General features: G+C 32.9%; 4 protein-coding genes across 4 annotated transcripts; 3 read left to right on the top strand and 1 right to left on the bottom strand.

Annotated features, from left to right (window-relative positions):
- The first annotated feature begins 1,315 nt into the window (after positions 1 to 1,315).
- LOC107372162 (cathepsin B) lies at positions 1,316 to 2,743 on the top strand. Its single transcript, XM_089266344.1, has 4 exons — positions 1,316 to 1,478; positions 1,540 to 2,197; positions 2,385 to 2,513; positions 2,583 to 2,743. The coding sequence occupies exons 1-4, from the start codon at positions 1,347 to 1,349 to the stop codon at positions 2,657 to 2,659; spliced, it is 996 nt and encodes a 331-aa protein (XP_089122470.1). The 5' UTR covers positions 1,316 to 1,346; the 3' UTR covers positions 2,660 to 2,743.
- Positions 2,744 to 3,946: 1,203 nt separating this feature from the next.
- Positions 3,947 to 5,412, top strand: LOC112538523 (cathepsin B). The gene is made up of 4 exons (XM_089266345.1): positions 3,947 to 4,056; positions 4,118 to 4,775; positions 4,961 to 5,089; positions 5,152 to 5,412. The coding sequence occupies exons 1-4, from the start codon at positions 4,018 to 4,020 to the stop codon at positions 5,226 to 5,228; spliced, it is 903 nt and encodes a 300-aa protein (XP_089122471.1). The 5' UTR covers positions 3,947 to 4,017; the 3' UTR covers positions 5,229 to 5,412.
- Positions 5,413 to 7,171: 1,759 nt separating this feature from the next.
- LOC107372160 (cathepsin B-like) lies at positions 7,172 to 8,746 on the bottom strand. Its single transcript, XM_015940330.3, has 4 exons — positions 8,587 to 8,746; positions 7,859 to 8,516; positions 7,498 to 7,626; positions 7,172 to 7,436 (listed from the first exon to the last, which is right to left on the bottom strand). The coding sequence occupies exons 1-4, from the start codon at positions 8,716 to 8,718 to the stop codon at positions 7,351 to 7,353; spliced, it is 1,005 nt and encodes a 334-aa protein (XP_015795816.2). The 5' UTR covers positions 8,719 to 8,746; the 3' UTR covers positions 7,172 to 7,350.
- A 7,394-nt stretch (positions 8,747 to 16,140) lies between these two features.
- Positions 16,141 to 17,662, top strand: LOC107372161 (cathepsin B-like). Its single transcript, XM_015940331.3, has 4 exons — positions 16,141 to 16,286; positions 16,358 to 17,015; positions 17,202 to 17,330; positions 17,387 to 17,662. Exons 1-4 carry the CDS (start codon positions 16,155 to 16,157, stop codon positions 17,467 to 17,469), a joined length of 1,002 nt encoding a protein of 333 aa, XP_015795817.2. The 5' UTR covers positions 16,141 to 16,154; the 3' UTR covers positions 17,470 to 17,662.
- The last annotated feature ends 61 nt before the right edge of the window (positions 17,663 to 17,723 follow it).

The raw sequence follows: 17,723 nt of genomic DNA, 5'->3' as shown, positions 1-17,723 counted from the left end.
GTTTTGTTTTGTTAGGATTGTTACCGCAAAAATGCGAGAGAAGAGAACATTTATGTTTTTTGAATATAAAAATTTATTTTTATCAGAATTTAGATTTGCATAGTCTAACTCTGGTCTATATTGATAAGATGCGACACTGGGACATTTTGAGATTATTCAGCTTTAGAAAAAGTTCAAATAAACTAGACTAGAAGAATAAAGGGCAAAATCTTTGACTCATTTGGTTCAATAATTATAACTGTGGGAGTTGCAGTTATCGCATTATTTTTTGGCTTAAATTTTATTTTCCAGAAGTCATGCTACTTTGTTGTTTGTTAAAAATTTTCCAATATATAATATTTTTATCTCCAACTTTCATGAATTACATGCAATAAGTTATGATATGAGTGACCGTTAGAGTCCGAAAGCTGAAACTTACTTTTTTTGTGAGAGAAAATTGTGCACCTCAACGATCGTCAACTTCTTTCAATTTATCGACAGTTTTCTTGACTTTACCCATTGGCCTGATAACTTCGAACTTCGATACACGAGAATGAAACCACTTACAATCAAAATCTTTCTTTCATAAATTAGAAGACCATTCTAGATCATGCAAGTAGATGTTCTAGCACTGTACTAATGCTGTCAGATTTGATTTATAAAGGCAATAAACGGCTATTCTAATTCAAATCTTATGTCTGAATGCAAACTGAATATCAGAGAATTTGACCTGATTCCTGAAATAGCGAATATCAAGAGAACTGTTGGTATAAGCAGAAGGGAGCAAGTATAAGCTCTCTAACGCTTAACTCACAGAATGGAGTTGTAATTGAAAATCGAGCTGAACTGTACAGAAACAATGAATTCTATTTCACAAAATAAGTGCCTTTTCTGATTGACCATCAAAATTCTCACCAGTAAAATGAGTTTTATGGAAAAATCTGGTCCAATAATTGAACTATTTTCTCGAAAAAAGTCGATTGGAGAAATTTTTATTAACACTAATGGATTATGTTTTAACGTCCCTACAAACACACAAAGTCTTAAATCTTAACTTGAAGGTCAGATTTTTACAAATAATCCCTTTTAAGGTAATGATTTGCTACAAAAAACGACCATTTGTTATAACTAAATATAATATACGTCTGTAGATGTATGTTATTGATTTGCGGATTGTAGCAGGTATTGGAAGGGTTTTGGACACATAATTGTATATTTGGTTTATAGTTAGCTTTATCTGTGGAACAATCAGATCGACTTAATGCGAAATCAGATACGTGCAACTCCCACACTCACGATTTATGCGATTACTTTATGCTATTTATTGAACAAAATTATGCATTGCTATCATTTAAACCATTCTTACCATGAAATCTTTAATATTTCTAGTTCTCTCAGTAAGCCTTGCTTATGGAGCAAAAGTATTTACTCAACCTGATGTTCATCCATTGTCTGATGAGATGATTGATCGAATCAACTCTATTGGAACAACTTGGAAGGTAATGTTTTGTCGAATAATTTATCAGGTCACAACTTTTATCCTTTTTGATTTACTTTCAGGCTGGGCGAAACTTTGATCAAGCTTCATTACCATATGTTAAGAGACTTTTAGGAGCTAAAAGAGGTTCACCAAGCAAGCTGAGACAAGTTCATCACGAAATCAATGAAGAGTTGCCTGAAAGTTTTGATGCTCGTGAAGCTTGGCCCAACTGTACACAAATCAAAACAATCAGAGATCAAGGAAACTGTGGAAGCAGTTGGGCTTTTAGTCCAGTTGAAGTTATGTCTGATCGTATTTGTATCGCCTCTCATGGTGCACTTCAAATATCATTATCAGCACAAGAAATTGTTGCTTGTTCTAATCTCGGTGGCTGTGATCAAGGATTACAAGTAGCCGTCTATATCTATTATGCAACTGAAGGTATTGTTACTGGTAGCTCTTATCATGGTGATGGTTGTATGCCTTACGATTTCGAACCTTGTATGCATGGTGGTGAAGGACGCATTCCGACTTGTCCTGAAACTCCTATACCAACACCATCATGTTCAAAGAAATGTGTCGCTGGTTATGAGAAAACATTTGAAGAGGATAAACACTACGGACTGACTCCTTATATTGTTTCATCAGATTCGAAGCAAATGATGAAGGAAATCATGACAAATGGCCCGATTTCTAGTTATATCACTGTGTATGCTGATTTCCTTAATTATAAGTCAGGTTAGTTTTGAAACATTTTTCGTAGTTTTGTGAAAACTCATATTTCGACAAATATATTTATTAGTTTCTTGTTTGATCTACTAACAAGATTAGTTTTTGCTTTCGCCTGGTGAATTGAATAGTTTTCCACTCAAAATCTTTTACGCATCTTCCCCATTGAATTAAACTTGCTTTTAATTTCATTTAGGAGTTTATCAAAAGACTACTGACCATTCCCTTGGGGCTCAAGGCGTTAAGATAATTGGTTGGGGAACTGAGAATGGTGTCGATTACTGGTTAGTTGCAAACTCCTGGAACGAGTATTGGGGAGATAAAGGTGAGTTTATATTATACATCATTTACCGTAATAGCATTCATTCAATAAAAATTCAATCTATTTTTACAGGCTTCTTTAAGATCAGACGAGGAAATAATGAATGTTACATTGAAAGTGATATCATTGCTGGATTACCGAGACTTTAAGCAGTGTCGCTAAATTGCCTGGAAGTTCAGTGCACTATATCCGATTTGTAAAAGTTACAATAAAGTTGTTAGCATATTTTTTTATATTTTATTGAATTATCATTTATTAAATTATGATTTGTGAATTTACTAAAGATTTCATATAACCGCACGTATAAGCTGACCGTGATAAAACAATAAAAATATCTTATGATCTAAAATCCATATTCAATTAACTAGCCACAATTTTCTCCAATATTTGTGACAACAAAAACAAAAAGTATATTCCCTCCGGGAGAAAATCATTTTGGAACTGTACCATATCAGAAACAAACCAAGTTTTCTGGACATAGATTAATCGACTGATTTTTGTATCCAATATTTCATTTGTCTTTTGACTTATTAAGCTAAGAAAATTTTCGTTAAATTAAGCCAAATTTTGTGCGAATTGTTCAGACATTGAGCTGCCAAGAAAGATTCTAAAATTTACTGACAAACTTTACCAACCATACCTTAGTTTGGTGAAATTCATCTTTTGGTGCTGATGTTTAAATAAAGTGTTTGTAGCCTTATGTAATTTACAGTATGATCTATTATAATACTATAGATTTATTAAAGAATAACTATGTTTCACCATTTGGCCTTTTTATGGTCTTCTTTTATTATCTTGATTAGTCGTCATACTCATAAACAGCATCATTGAATTACCTTGGAACCCAACTCTGTAAAAATATTAACGATTTCATGGCTCAAATGATAGTAATATATAATTTGCGATTAATTTGATTCAATAAATATTTTAAAGTAATCGCATGTATCGTAATTGTGGGAGTTACACGTACCTTATTTCGCATTATTTTGATCTGATTGTTTCAGCACAGAAAATGTCACTTTTGAAATCAAATCTAATCTTCAAGTGCATGAATTTTGCTCGTAAGGTCTCATTGACGTCAAATCAAATGCAAAAGATACACCAAAGTCTCATCTACAGATATCACTTACTACGAATGAGTCATTCGGCTCTAATTCAGGTGAATCGCAAACTTTTCTGGCAAAATTTGAAAATTATGTTCATACTGGATACAGTAGAACATTCCGGCTAACCGGACTCGTGAAATATTAATCAAATTACAATTACACTTAGCATTTATGTTTTGTTTGGGTTAGGATTGTTACTGCAAAAATACGCAATTGAAGAGAAAGCTTGTTTTGTGAATAAAGGGTGTCAAAAATAAAACAGGTTGAAGACTGAAACCAGAATAAATGTGTCAAGATAAAAATAGATAGGACTATTCGTAATAGTTCTAGTTCTCTCAGTAAGCCTTGCTTATGGAGCAAAAGTATTTACTCAACCTGATGTTCATCCATTGTCTGATGAGATGATTGATCGAATCAACTCTATTGGAACAACTTGGAAGGTAATGTTTTGTCGAATAATTTATCAGGTCACAACTTTTATCCTTTTTGATTTACTTTCAGGCTGGGCGAAACTTTGATCAAGCTTCATTACCATATGTTAAGAGACTTTTAGGAGCTAAAAGAGGTTCACCAAGCAAGCTGAGACAAGTTCATCACGAAATCAATGAAGAGTTGCCTGAAAGTTTTGATGCTCGTGAAGCTTGGCCCAACTGTACACAAATCAAAACAATCAGAGATCAAGGAAACTGTGGAAGCAGTTGGGCTTTTAGTCCAGTTGAAGTTATGTCTGATCGTATTTGTATCGCCTCTCATGGTGCACTTCAAATATCATTATCAGCACAAGAAATTGTTGCTTGTTCTAATCTCGGTGGCTGTGATCAAGGATTACAAGTAGCCGTCTATATCTATTATGCAACTGAAGGTATTGTTACTGGTAGCTCTTATCATGGTGATGGTTGTATGCCTTACGATTTCGAACCTTGTATGCATGGTGGTGAAGGACGCATTCCGACTTGTCCTGAAACTCCTATACCAACACCATCATGTTCAAAGAAATGTGTCGCTGGTTATGAGAAAACATTTGAAGAGGATAAACACTACGGACTGACTCCTTATGTTGTTTCATCAGATTCGAAGCAAATGATGAAGGAAATCATGACAAATGGCCCGATTTCTAGTTATATCACTGTGTATGCTGATTTCCTTAATTATAAGTCAGGTTAGTTTTGAAACATTTTTCGTAGTTTTGTGAAAACTCATATTTCTACTATTTATTAGTTTTTTTATGTTTGATCTACTAACAAGATTAATTTTTGCTTTCGCCTGGTGAATTGACTAGTTTTCCATTCAAAATCCTTTACTCGTCTTCCCCACTGAATTAAACTTGCTTTTAATTTCTTTTAGGAGTTTATCAAAGGACTACGGACCATTCGCTTGGTGCTCAATTTGTCAAGATAATTGGCTGGGGAACTGAGAATGGCGTTGATTACTGGTTAGTTGCAAACTCCTGGAACGAGTATTGGGGTGATAAAGGTGAGTTTATACATCAATTACGGTAATAACATTTATTTTATAAAAAATATATTTTTTCACAGGTTTCTTTAAGATCAGACGAGGAAATGATGAATGTCACATTGAAGATGATATCGTTGCTGGATTACCGAAACTTTAAGCAGTGTTTATCCCTATCGCTAAATTGCCTGGAAGTTCATTGCACTCTATCCGATTTGTACAAGTTACAAGTTACAGTTTCAGTTTGGGTGTGAAATTGCTTTTGTGATTTCATTAAAGATATCAAATAACAGCTCGAAAGTCGACCATAATAATATTATATGATAAAAAATATCTGCTGATCTAAAATCCGTATTCGATTAACTCGTCACAATTTTTCCCAATATTTGTGACAGCAAAAACAAAAAATATATTTTCCTTTAGGAGAAAAGCATATTGAAATTGTACGATATCAGAAACAAACCGTTTCTGGACATCGATTAAGCATTCATTATAGCATTGAAATTATGTTGTCAGATTTGCTACTTGGTTTAAAGGTAATAAACGAGTATTCAAACACAAATCTTGTGTCTAAAAAGCTTGTGAATGTAAACATAATATTAGAGAATCTGACCTGATTCCTGGTATAGCGAATATCCTTTTAACACATCATAATTGAATGGATTTAACAACTACTTACAATACTTTCAAGAAAGCTGAATGAACTCATGGGTATAAAAGAAATCGGTTCTTAAACGCAAATCACTTGTTTCTTTAATCTTTATTAGTCAATTTATTTAATTTCAAGTTTTCCACTATTCATTTAGTTTATAAAATGTATTCTCCTTTATTTTCAGCGATTTTTCTTGTGTTCATCGTGATCTATTATATTTAGGCATGAATTACATTGAAGCTGAAGAGTTATATAGCCATGTGGTTCTTGGAGTAAGCGTATGTTCTGATCATCTGTGTTGTTTGACACCATTACGCTTGGAAATATTTGTCCAGAGTTTTTTGAAACAAAACGGCATCTAGTCAGTCAATGGAATGCAATTTGAATTATCAATGTATGAGACCACGTCTGTTACACAATCACCTATTAGGACTAATGTCCAAACAAAAGCCCAGCATTCAAAAGAAAAGTAAGCTCTGGCCACAAACAGCGTAAAAGGCAAAAATATGTTATTATTCTGCAAAATGTAATAAAATATTCATTACTTAATTTTAAAAATATCTTTTAAGATTGCAACTACAGAGATATGATTGTAAGAGATATCTCGAGTTAAATAAATGTCTGTTTTTAGACTTACGTTCAGCCTCGTCCATTAAGCTGGTTCTTCATTTTCCGATGAAATGATACATTTCTGGTTAGTTAATGTTCTTCGGATGTAACGAGGAAGTTTGTAGCTCTTAATTAGTAAATTCACTAATTTACATCTCTTTCAGGCTAATGAGCTTAATGCATAACATATTAGCACTCCATTGTTTGATTGGATTCCGTGTTGCTTCAAAAACTGCGGACAAAGTCCAAGTGTAATATCACTCACCACTGACTGATCAGAAAATAAACTTTTTCCTTTACATAACTGTAAAACTATTTGTGCATCGCTAATACCTGAAGAGATCACGATGAACACAAGAAGAATCACTGAAAATAAAAGAAGATGCATTTTGTAAACTTATAATGATAGTGGAAAACTTAAATTGAATCCAACTTAAAATTAAATTGACTAATGAAGAAGAAAGAAGCAAGTAAATTGCAGTTACAGAATTGATCCTTTTTATATACACATGAATTTATTCAGTCAAAATGTAATCATTCAGAAAACATTGTGTTGACATAAAAAGTGGTTAAATTAATTCGATGTAATTTAAAATTAGTTAAACTATCAACATCCACGCGGCAATTTATTTATTTATTTAACTCGTAGTACATTTATTTACTTAATAATTTACTGGTGCGTGCACTAGGACCTATTTCAGGTCTAATCCAATGCATGCAACAACTAAACCTTGACTTAATGCTCTTAATTTACGAGTTTATTATTGTTTTTTCCGAAATCTTTCGGGCTCTCATGCTAATCGAGTGATCGTCTGATCTGATAGTATAAAGGTTTGGTCAGCTTTTAGGCTTCATTTGTTTTATTAATAATAAATTAATTATGCAACGTACAGAATCTTGTATAATATTACCATTAGTGAGACTAAAAATCAGAGACTGATAAATGATATTTAAAATCCAATAGAAGATCGAACATTATGCTAATAACAACTTGACAAATTGATTATAGTACAAGTTTCATTCAAACTTTTCTGAGTTTGGGTAATCCAGCAACGACATCTTCTTCAATGCCGCATTCATCATTTCCTCGCCTGATTTTAAAGTAACCTGTAAATACATATATTTTTATTAAATAAATAATATCAACGTAAATGATGTATAAACTCACCTTCATCACCAAAATATTCGTTCCAGGAGTTTGCAACTAACCAGTAATCGACGCCATTCTCAGTTCCCCAACCAATCATCTTAACTGCATGACCACCAAGCACATCGTCAGTAGTCTTTTGATAAACTCCTGGGCAATGATGAAAATATACATTAGTGTTCTAGTCAAGTGAGCAAATACATTTTGAAACAAAAAGTGGAAAAATTGTATTGAGCGTAAATTATGCATTCGCTTCTGCACAAAACTACAAAAAGTAACCTCTGTGAATCAAACATACATATATTACGAACTAATAAATGGTAGAAATATGAAACTCGTGTTCGTACAAATGTGCAACAAAAAAGTGTATTTCAAAACTTACCTGACTTATAACTAGGGAAATCAGCATAGACGATGAAATCTACAGTAACTGGACCATTTGTCATGATTTCCTTCATGATTTGCTTTGGATCGGATGAAATGGTATAAGGTTCCTGGCCATAATGTTTATCCTCTTCAAATGTTTTCTTATAACCAGCAGCACATTTCCTTGAGCATCGAGGTGTTGGTTTATAAGTTTCAGGACAAGTTGGGATGGGCCCTTTAATGTGATGCATGCAAGGCTCGAAAACGTAAGGCAAACAACCATCGCCATGATAAAGGCCACCAGTAACAAGACCTTCATTTTGATAATATTCATAGGCAGATTCTGGGTTACCTCCACCACAACCACCGAGATCAGCACAAGCAACCATTTCTTGTGCTGATAATGATACTTGAAGTGCACCATGAGAGGCGATACAAATACGATCAGACATAGCTTCGACTGAACTAAAAGCCCAACAACTTCCACAGTTTCCTTGGTCTCTGATTGTTCTGATTTGTGTACAGTTGGGCCAAGCTTCACGAGCATCAAAACTTTCTGGTAACTCTTCATTTATTTCGTGATGCACTTGTCTCAGCTTTTTGCCTGAACCTCTTTTAGCTCCTAAAAGTCTCTTAACATATGGTAATGAAGATTCATCAAAGTTTCGTCCAGCCTAAAAGAAAATCAAAAAAGGATGAAATTTTTCTCTTTGTGACCTGATTGATTATTCGACAAAACATTACCTTCCAAGTTGTTCCAATAGAGTTGATTCGATCAATCATCTCATCAGACAATGGATGAACATTTCGTTGAGTAAATAATCTTGCTCCATAAGCAAGGCTTACTGAGAGAACTAGAAATATTAAAGATTTCATTGTTAGAATAGTAATACATAATTTTCGAAGAAGTTATTCCAATAAATAGCATAAAGTAATCACATGTATCATAATTGTGGGAGTTACACTTACCTTATTTCGTATTATTTCTGATTGTTTCAGCACAGAAAATATCATTTTTGAAATCAAATCTAATCTTCAAGTGCATGAATTTTGCGCTTAAGGTCTCATTGACGTCAAACCCAAATCCAAAGATACACCAAAGTCTCATCTTCAGATATCACTTACTTTGAATGTTTCAGCACATTTACCTCTCTTTCAAGCTATTCACAACCTTTTCTGAAAAAAATTGGCAACTTATTCCCTTACCGGATATAATAACATATTCCGGCTAACTAGACTCGTGAAATTTCAAATGAAATTATAACTGAATGAGTTGCGCTTACCCTTTTGTTTTGTTTTGATTAAATATTTGCCTTAAAAATACACACAACTCGCCATTCAAGAGAGTAAATCTTTTTCTTTGTGAACATAAAAGTACATAATTTATTTCCATCAGAATACACATAAAAATAGTCTAAATCCAGTCTACATGTATTTTGTTTAGATACGACACCGGGTCATTTTGAGATTATTCAGTTTCAGACAATTTCCAGATAAACTATTGATAGATTAAGAGAATAGCAGGCAAAATCTTTCGAGTCATTTGGTCAATGATTATAACTATGGGAGTTGCACTTATCTTATTATATTAATATTATCTTATTTTAATAATATCATTTGGCTCAAATTTTGTTTTCGAGAAGTTGCGTTACTTTGTTCCTTGTTGATAAAAACTTTCCAATATTTTTATCTTCAACTTGCATGACTTACATGCAACAGGTAACCGTATGAGTTCTGTAAGAGTTAGAAAACTGTCAGCTCATTTTCCGTAAGTGAAAGTTGGCACACCTCAACGATGGATCACTTCTTTTAATTTATGGACAGTTCTCTTGATTTCGCTCATTGGCCTTAAAACTTGAACATCGATATCTCGAGAATGGCAACACTTACAATCAAAAATTTTCTTTCCTCAATTAGATCCTTTCCTTCAAGATCAGATGAGGAAATGATGAATGTTACATTGAAAGTGATATTATTGCTGGATTGCCGAGACTTTAAGAAGAGTTTATTCTTATCGCGCAATTGACTGAAAGCTTGCACTCTATCCGATTCGTAGAAGTTACAATAAAGTTTTTAATAGCATTTTATCTTCTATTGGACTATCATATACAGTCCAATTTAAACTATAAAACATGAAAAACATTTTCATTTTATAAAATTTTTAATAAGCAAATTTTGAAATGAACTTTTGAACCAAACTTTTGAAATGCGTCTATTACTATTCTCTTTTCGTTAAAAATAGTCTAAACAGGCATCATTCATCTGCTCTTGTTATCCCCAATCTTGTTGTTATGGCCAATCCATCTTATTTTTCTACATTCACTGAATTGATTCCATGGACTAAACCAGAAGTAGTTCACCGAAGGTGAAAGGTGTGTTGGAGACCCGCAATAATGAGCAGATAATGTTGAGGGTCAATCTTTCTAATAAAATCTAACTGCTAATCTCTTCGGTCCGGTTCGATCAAATTGTAGCGCCAAAAAGACCCTCAACGTACAATTTTACAGAATGGAGATAAACACAATCGAATTCAGGGTTCAACTTTTTGTTTGTTAGATACAACACCGGGTCATTTTGAGACTATTCAGTTTTAGACAATTTCCAGATAAACTATTAATAGGTTAAGAGAATAGCAGGCAAAATCTTTCGAGTCATTTGGTCAATGATTATAACTGTGGGAGTTACACTTATCTTATTAGTTTTTGCTTAGATTTGATTGTTTTCCGAGAAGTTATGTTACAATGTTTATTATTCATGAAAATTTTCCAAAATATTTTTATCTCCAACTTGCATGGCCTACATGCAATAGCAAAGATAAAATAATCTACTTTTATTTTGTTACTTTACCTCGGTAATAAAAAATTGGCATTAAGTCATTGTGATTATCACAATTAGTTGTCAATCAATAAAATAAAAAGAGGTAAATATTTAAATACAAAGATTATGAACTTCGAGGAAAGAGTTGGTTTATTAGTATATTTTAGAGTGTATGTTTATTAATAAAAGCATAAAAGCACCACAGATTTGCTAAAAAAGCAACAAATTATTAGCCTATTATCATAAATAAACCAGAATTCACCAGTTTCTCTAATGTTATGCATCACAGTGTATTTATATTAGCGCTGTTAAAGAAGTCGAAGTTTAAACTTTGATAAACTTTTGGATAGTTTTTTTATCAGATTTTTTATCGAAATCCTTTTTCTGCTGTAACTTTTGTTATTTATAATAAGTCAGAAAAAGCACTTGTTTTGATGAATAAGAATTTTTTTCTGTGCAACAGATCTCTTCATTTTGAAGAGAGTGTGAGAGTTAGAAAATTGTCAGCTCATTTTTCGTCGTGAAAGTTGTAGGAATTCCTCAACGACCGACTACTTCTTTCAATTTATGGACAGTTCTCTTGATTTCGCTCATTGGCCTTAAAACTTGAACATCGATATCTCGAGAATGGCAAAACTTACAACGAAATTCTCTCTTTCATCAATATTCTATCATGAGCTATGTTATTCGACCATCTAATATATTGAAATATTAGATTCAAGATCATACAGCTAGATGTTAAAGGATTGTAATACTTATGTTGCCAGATTTGATACTTGGTTTAAAGGTAATAAACGATTATTCAAACACAAAATTTGTGTCTAAAAAGCTTGTGAATGTAAACATAATATTAGAGAATCTGACCTGATTCCTGTAATATCCTTTTAACACACCATAATTGAATGGATTTAACAACTTTTTACAATGGGCTCAAGAAAGCTGAATAAATTCATGGGTATAGAAGAAATCGGTTCTTTAAACGCAAATCACTTGTTTCTTTCTTCTTTATTAGTCAATCTACACAATATATAAAGTCAATGTATCAAATTTTTGTGTCAAGATTGTGGTCAAACTGAGCGGGTTTTAAGAAAAAAAACTACACAGCGTCAAAGCCCGAATTCAACTACATCCACGAAAAATAGGAAACCTCACCTCAGAATTCAGATCTCTGAGAAATTCATGAAAATAGAGGTTGGGGGAAAAAGTGTAGAATCCGTATTCAATAACATTGAAAAAGGGGGAAAAACTTTTTTGTTATTCAGGTTTATGGTTCATTGTTGGGCCAGGATTTTATTTAAAACTTTGTCATTTGAGTAAAGAGTACAGAGAAGCTTTTTTCACCATATTTTCTACCACTCAATCCAACACATCCACTAAATCAACCAAAACAACATCAATTTTTAAAAAAACTCTTCTCAACAAAATTGTCCACCACCATCTAGCATGTCCACTATTAATCGCCATCATATCTCAAAAAGTGGTCAAATTGGGTGGTGGATAATCTTATAAGAAAAAGTGTTTCTGAATACTCTAAAGTGGTTAATGAAAGTGGTGGACGAAAAGTGATGTTTGATTTAGTTGATTTGGCGGATGTGTTAGATTGGATGGTGGACATCACCGTGAAAAGACGGTTAGCATGGGTTGTTAAAAGAAACTTGCGATCAGCCATGATCGCATTAGTTTCTTGTTTATTTAATTTCAAGTTTTCCACTATCATTATCAGTTTATAAAATGAATTTTCCTTCATTTTCAGTAATTCTTCTTGTTTTACTCATGATCTCTTCAGGTTTTGATTACATTAACGATGAACAAAGAGTTATACAGGCATGTAGTTCTTAGAGCAAGTGTATGTATTGATCATCTGTGGTGAGTGATGTTACTCTGGACAAATTGTCCAGAGCTATTGTCCAGTCTAGTTTAATGAAATGCAATCGGAATCATCAATGTCTCACGTCTGGTGCACAATCGTCATTAACCTTCTGTAATTTGTCCAAACAAAAGCACTGCATCAACCGTTAGTAAGCTCTGACCACAAACAGCTTAACATGCATCAAGATGTTATTACTCTGCAATAAAAACAAATAAAATCTTGATAACTTATGCAATTATTTTATGCAATAAAATTAAAACTATGAGATATGAAATATCTCGAGTAAAAATGAATGTCTTTTAGACTTACCTTCGTCCATTAAGCTGGCTCTTCATTTTTCGATGAGATGATACGTTTCGGGTTAGTTGGTGTTCTTCGGATGCAACGAATTTTTGTAGCTTTTAATTGGTGAACAGTAATTCACTAATTTACATCTCTTTCATTGCATTACACTTCTCAGCCTTTTGCATGCTGGATAGCACTCCATTGACTGACTGGATTCCGTGTTGTTTCAAGAACTGTGGACAAATTTGTCCAAGTGTAACATCACTTCCCACTGACTGATCAGAACATACACTCGTTCAAAGTACTGCATGACGGTATAACTCTTTGTTCATCGTTAATATCTGAAGATATCATGATGAACAAAAGAAGAATCACTGAAAATGAAGGAGAATGCGTTTTATAAAATAATAATGAAAGTGGAAAACTTAAATTGAGTCTAACTAAAAGTTAAATTGACTGATGAAGAAGAAAGAAACAAGTAAATTGCAGTTACAGAATTGATTCCTTTTAATATATACACATGTGTTTATTCAGCTTTCTTGAGAGAATTGTAAAAAATGTTTGAATTAATTCGACATAAATTAAAATTAGTTTAACTAATAACATCCACGCAGCAATCTATTAATTGATTAGCTGTATTTCTGAATAATTAATTGGTGCGTGTACCAATCTATTGTCCATGTCTCTACTCTGAATAAGAATCAATATTCATAGAAAGTGTAAATACTGATGTTTTCGTTCTCGAATCCATTTCATTAAAAGGTGTTTGTTTTTAAGTTAAATGTAAAATGCTAATTTCGTCTTCTCTTTATTATTATTTCCTTTTCGTAAAAAGTAGTGTAAATAGACTTCGGTCATCAACCAATTCCTCTTATTCTGTTTCATTGAATGAATTGGTTCCACCACCATGGACTAAACCAGAAATAGTCTTTAGATCCAAAGCTTTACTAACTGAAGGTTTGCTGCTAAAAAGACACAATTGTCACATTTATGTAACAAATTGAAACAAATACTAAAAGGCAAATGGGCAAAAACGAGTAAAAATGAATTTCTTTCAAATTCAAACTCTGTTGGTTTGTAGTTTCATAAAAACTGAGTCCGTTTGTGCTATCAAGAAATCTCTCTTATCAATATTTTTCGAGAAAATCGAGTTCGAAGTGGAAACTTTGATTGCCTTTTGTACACCTATGGAAGCAAATTTTTGCTTAGAACTCATTTCATTAATGTAACTTTTGATGGCAAATCAGAAAATGTACCTCATTAAATTAAATAAAAATTTATGTTTCTTTAAAACAGATCAATTCGATTTTTAGTTAAATCGACAGTCCTTTGTGACCATAAGAGTTAGACAGTTTAAACTTAATATTTGTCCATAAAAGTTGTTTTTACACTTCACGGATTGAATACTTTTTTCAGTTTATCGATTGATCGCTTGATTTCGGCAATGAACCTAAAAACTTTGAGCCTCGATATTTCGAGAATGGAATCACCTACAATCATGATTTTTCGACACAGCACTAGATTTCATTATGGGATATGCTATGTTGAAATTTTCGGATAGTTCAAGAAGCTGTGAAAAAAGTTATAGCGTTTCATTACTTAGATACCAGATTTGATACCAGATTAACAAAGGTAAATGGTTACTTTTGATGTGTTGGAAATATATTTATTATAAAATGAGTTAGATCAGATTTCTTGGATGTTAAATCATATCATGTTATGTCCCATAATGAAATCTAATAATGTGTTGAAAAACCATGATTGTAGGTGATTCCATTCTCGAAATATCGAGGCTCAAAGTTTTTAGGTTCATTGCCGAAATCAAGCGATCAATCGATAAACTGAAAAAAGTATTCAATCCGTGAAGTGTAAAAACAACTTTTATGGATAAATATCAAGTTTAAACTGTCTAACTCTTATGGTCACAACGGACTGTCGATTTAACTAAAAATCGAAATGATCTGTTTTAAAGAAAGATAAATTTTTATTTAATGTAATGAGATACATTTTCTGATTTGCCATCAAAAGTTACATCAAAGAAATGAGTTCTAAGCAAAAATTTGCTTCCATAGTTGTACAAAAGGCGATCAAAGTTTCAACTTCGAACTCGATTTTCTCGAAAACTATTGATAAGAGAGATTTCTTGATAGCACAAACGGACTCAGTTTTTATGTGGCTACAAACCAAGAGAGTTTGAATTTGAAAGAAATTCATTTGCACTCGTTTTTGCCCATGAGAAAAGAGATTCTTGGTAACAAAGCACAGAAAATGCAGTTTTACGCATTTTTAGCATCTATTCACATTGAAATCAATATTAAGTTGTAATACGTTCACGTATTTGAGATAAAATGGCGTGAATTTACAGCCCTGAATGTCTAAAGTCGTTTGTTTTGAGACACACTTCAACTTTGGGCTGATTTGTCTCAAGAAAGTGACCAAAAATGTGAAATTTCATTAGTCTAATCCTCGAATCCCCAATCAGGAAAACACTAAATGCCAAATGAATAGCATTATATCCATTTATACGCAAAGGCAAAACAGCATAGCAATATTACTCTCAATCATGCAATTCCCAAAGACAGCCATGGCAAAAAGGAAATACCCAATCTTGTTCGCACAGAATTCCTGAAAATGGTTTTTTGAATGCAAAGGAAGCTTTTCTAATGAGTTTGCTATGCTTGAATCGATTATTGAGGTAATCCATACTCTAAACCCTTGAATTTTGCGAGGCCATTGAATTTGACAGATCTGATAGCGATCTGAATAAGTCGTGTTTAGCATGAAAACATGTTAACTCATTACAAGGCTCAGATTTAAAGCCCTAAATTGCATGCAATAACAAAGATCAAATAATCTACTTTTATTTTGTTACTTCACTTCAGCTTCATAAAACATTGGCGTTAAATCATCGAGACTGCCACAATTAGTTGTCAATCGCTTCAATGCAAAGGAGTAAGAAAATGAGTTGAATATGTAACCATATTATTTAACTTTAAGACTAATATTTAGGAGATCATGTTAATCAAAAATATAAATTTGTTAATTTCTTTAAGTCAGATCACAACGCGTGAAGATAAAAATATAATAGAAAGGACTATTTTAAAGATGTATCTAATAGATTTGTGGATTGTAGGTGGAATTGTGGAGATTTTGGACACAGAATTGTATTAATAGATTTTTATTTTAGATATTTATCTGTGGTGAAACGATCAAATCAAAATAATGCGGAATAAGATACGTGTAGTGTAACTCCCACACTTTCGATTTATGCGATAACTTTTTGCTATTTATTGAGATTCATCAAAAATCATTTATTACTATCGTTCAAACCATTCTTACCATGAAATCTTTAATATTTCTAGTTCTCTCAGTAAGCCTTGCTTATGGAGCAAGAGTATTCACTCAACGAAATGTTCATCCATTGTCTGATGAGATGATTGATCGAATCAACTCTATTGGAACAACTTGGAAGGTAATATTTTTGTCCAGTAATTTATCAGGTCACAAAGAGTGAAATTTCATCCTTTTTTGATTTTCTTTCAGGCTGGACGTAACTTTGATCAAGCTTCATTACCACATGTTAAAAGACTTTTGGGATTTAAAGGAAGTTCACTAAGAAAGCTGAGACAAGTTCATCACGAAATCAATGAAGAGTTACCAGAAAGTTTTGATGCTCGTGAAGCTTGGCCCAACTGTACCCAAATCAGAACAATCAGAGACCAAGGAAACTGTGGAGGTTGTTGGGCTTTTAGCACAGTCGAAACTATGTCTGACCGTATTTGTATCGCCTCTCATGGTGCACTTCAAGTATCATTATCAACACAAGAAATGGTGACTTGTGGTGAACCTGGGGGTTGTGAAGGTGGATACCTAGAAACTTCCTACGATTATTATCAGACTGATGGTATCGTTACTGGTGGCCTCTATCATGGTGGTGGCTGTTTGCCTTACACTTTACCACCTTGTAACCATTCAGTTAACGAAGTTTTGCCAATTTGTCCAAAAACTTATTTACCAGCACCTCCATGCTCAAGGAAATGTGTTGCAGGTTATGAGAAGACATTTGCCGAGGATAAACATTATGGACAGGAACCTTATACCATTTCATCCGATCCAAAGCAAATCATGAAGGAAATCATGACAAATGGTCCAGTTACTACTGGTTTTACTGTGTATGCTGATTTCCCTAGTTATAAGTCAGGTTAGTTTTGAAATACACTTTTTGTTGCACTTTTGTGTGAATTCGAGTTTCAAATTTTATCATTTCATTAGTTTGTTGAATTTTTGTTTAAAAAAGATTACTTTTCGGGTTTCATCTGGTGAATTAACTAGCTTTTTGCGTCAAAATGCATCTATTAACATACTTTCTCATACTTCTATCATCTAGGAGTTTATCAAAAGACTACTGACGATGTGCTTGGTGGTCATGCAGTTAAGATAATTGGTTGGGGAACTGAGAATGGCGTCGATTACTGGTTAGCTGCAAACTCTTGGAACGAATATTGGGGCGATAAAGGTGAGTTTACACAGCATTTATGGTAATAGAATTTAATAAAATGTATATTTTTACAGGTTTCTTTAAGATCAGACGAGGAAATGATGAATGTGGATTCGAAGATAATGTGATTACTGGATTACCGAAACTTTCACAGTAAGAGGTGAATTAACTCATGATTTTTTGAAGCCTTCAGGTGATTGAAAAAACCGAAATTTTTAATTTTTATAATTCTATAAGTACTGATAGAAATCTCATAAAAATGTATTATGTCTTCAGAATGAAGAATCAGATTTGGACACTGTTATCTATTTAACTTGATAATTTTGAATAAAGATTGTTTCATTTTGACACAATATCTAAAATTGTATCTTCTTTTATCGTTTCACTGTGTAACTTAAAAAGTAAATCCAA

The sequence above is a fragment of the Tetranychus urticae genome, chromosome 1 (assembly GCF_039701765.1).
Source record: "Tetranychus urticae isolate SD_2017Ah chromosome 1, NJAU_TeUrti_SD_1.0, whole genome shotgun sequence".
Taxonomy (NCBI): Eukaryota; Metazoa; Arthropoda; class Arachnida; order Trombidiformes; family Tetranychidae; genus Tetranychus; species Tetranychus urticae.
The sequence above is the reverse complement of the archived record's forward strand: the minus strand, read 5'-3'. Positions and strand labels throughout refer to the sequence as shown.

What these genes read in the sequence shown, in the direction of transcription:
- LOC107372160 (XM_015940330.3), bottom strand. Translation starts at nt 8,718, where the DNA reads ATGAAATCTTTAATATTTCTAGTTCTCTCAGTAAGCCTTGCTTATGGA. An exon ending in CTATTGGAACAACTTGGAAG is followed by an intron (nt 8,517 to 8,586) that starts GTAATGTTTTGT and finishes ATTTTCTTTTAG; the next exon opens with GCTGGACGAAACTTTGATGA. An exon ending in CGAATATTTTGGTGATGAAG is followed by an intron (nt 7,437 to 7,497) that starts GTGAGTTTATAC and finishes ATGTATTTACAG; the next exon opens with GTTACTTTAAAATCAGGCGA.
- LOC112538523 (XM_089266345.1), top strand. Translation starts at nt 4,018, where the DNA reads ATGATTGATCGAATCAACTCTATTGGAACAACTTGGAAG. An exon ending in CTATTGGAACAACTTGGAAG is followed by an intron (nt 4,057 to 4,117) that starts GTAATGTTTTGT and finishes ATTTACTTTCAG; the next exon opens with GCTGGGCGAAACTTTGATCA. An exon ending in CGAGTATTGGGGTGATAAAG is followed by an intron (nt 5,090 to 5,151) that starts GTGAGTTTATAC and finishes ATTTTTTCACAG; the next exon opens with GTTTCTTTAAGATCAGACGA.
- LOC107372161 (XM_015940331.3), top strand. Translation starts at nt 16,155, where the DNA reads ATGAAATCTTTAATATTTCTAGTTCTCTCAGTAAGCCTTGCTTATGGA. An exon ending in TTTCCCTAGTTATAAGTCAG is followed by an intron (nt 17,016 to 17,201) that starts GTTAGTTTTGAA and finishes TCTATCATCTAG; the next exon opens with GAGTTTATCAAAAGACTACT. An exon ending in CGAATATTGGGGCGATAAAG is followed by an intron (nt 17,331 to 17,386) that starts GTGAGTTTACAC and finishes ATATTTTTACAG; the next exon opens with GTTTCTTTAAGATCAGACGA.
- LOC107372162 (XM_089266344.1), top strand. Translation starts at nt 1,347, where the DNA reads ATGAAATCTTTAATATTTCTAGTTCTCTCAGTAAGCCTTGCTTATGGA. An exon ending in CTATTGGAACAACTTGGAAG is followed by an intron (nt 1,479 to 1,539) that starts GTAATGTTTTGT and finishes ATTTACTTTCAG; the next exon opens with GCTGGGCGAAACTTTGATCA. An exon ending in CGAGTATTGGGGAGATAAAG is followed by an intron (nt 2,514 to 2,582) that starts GTGAGTTTATAT and finishes CTATTTTTACAG; the next exon opens with GCTTCTTTAAGATCAGACGA.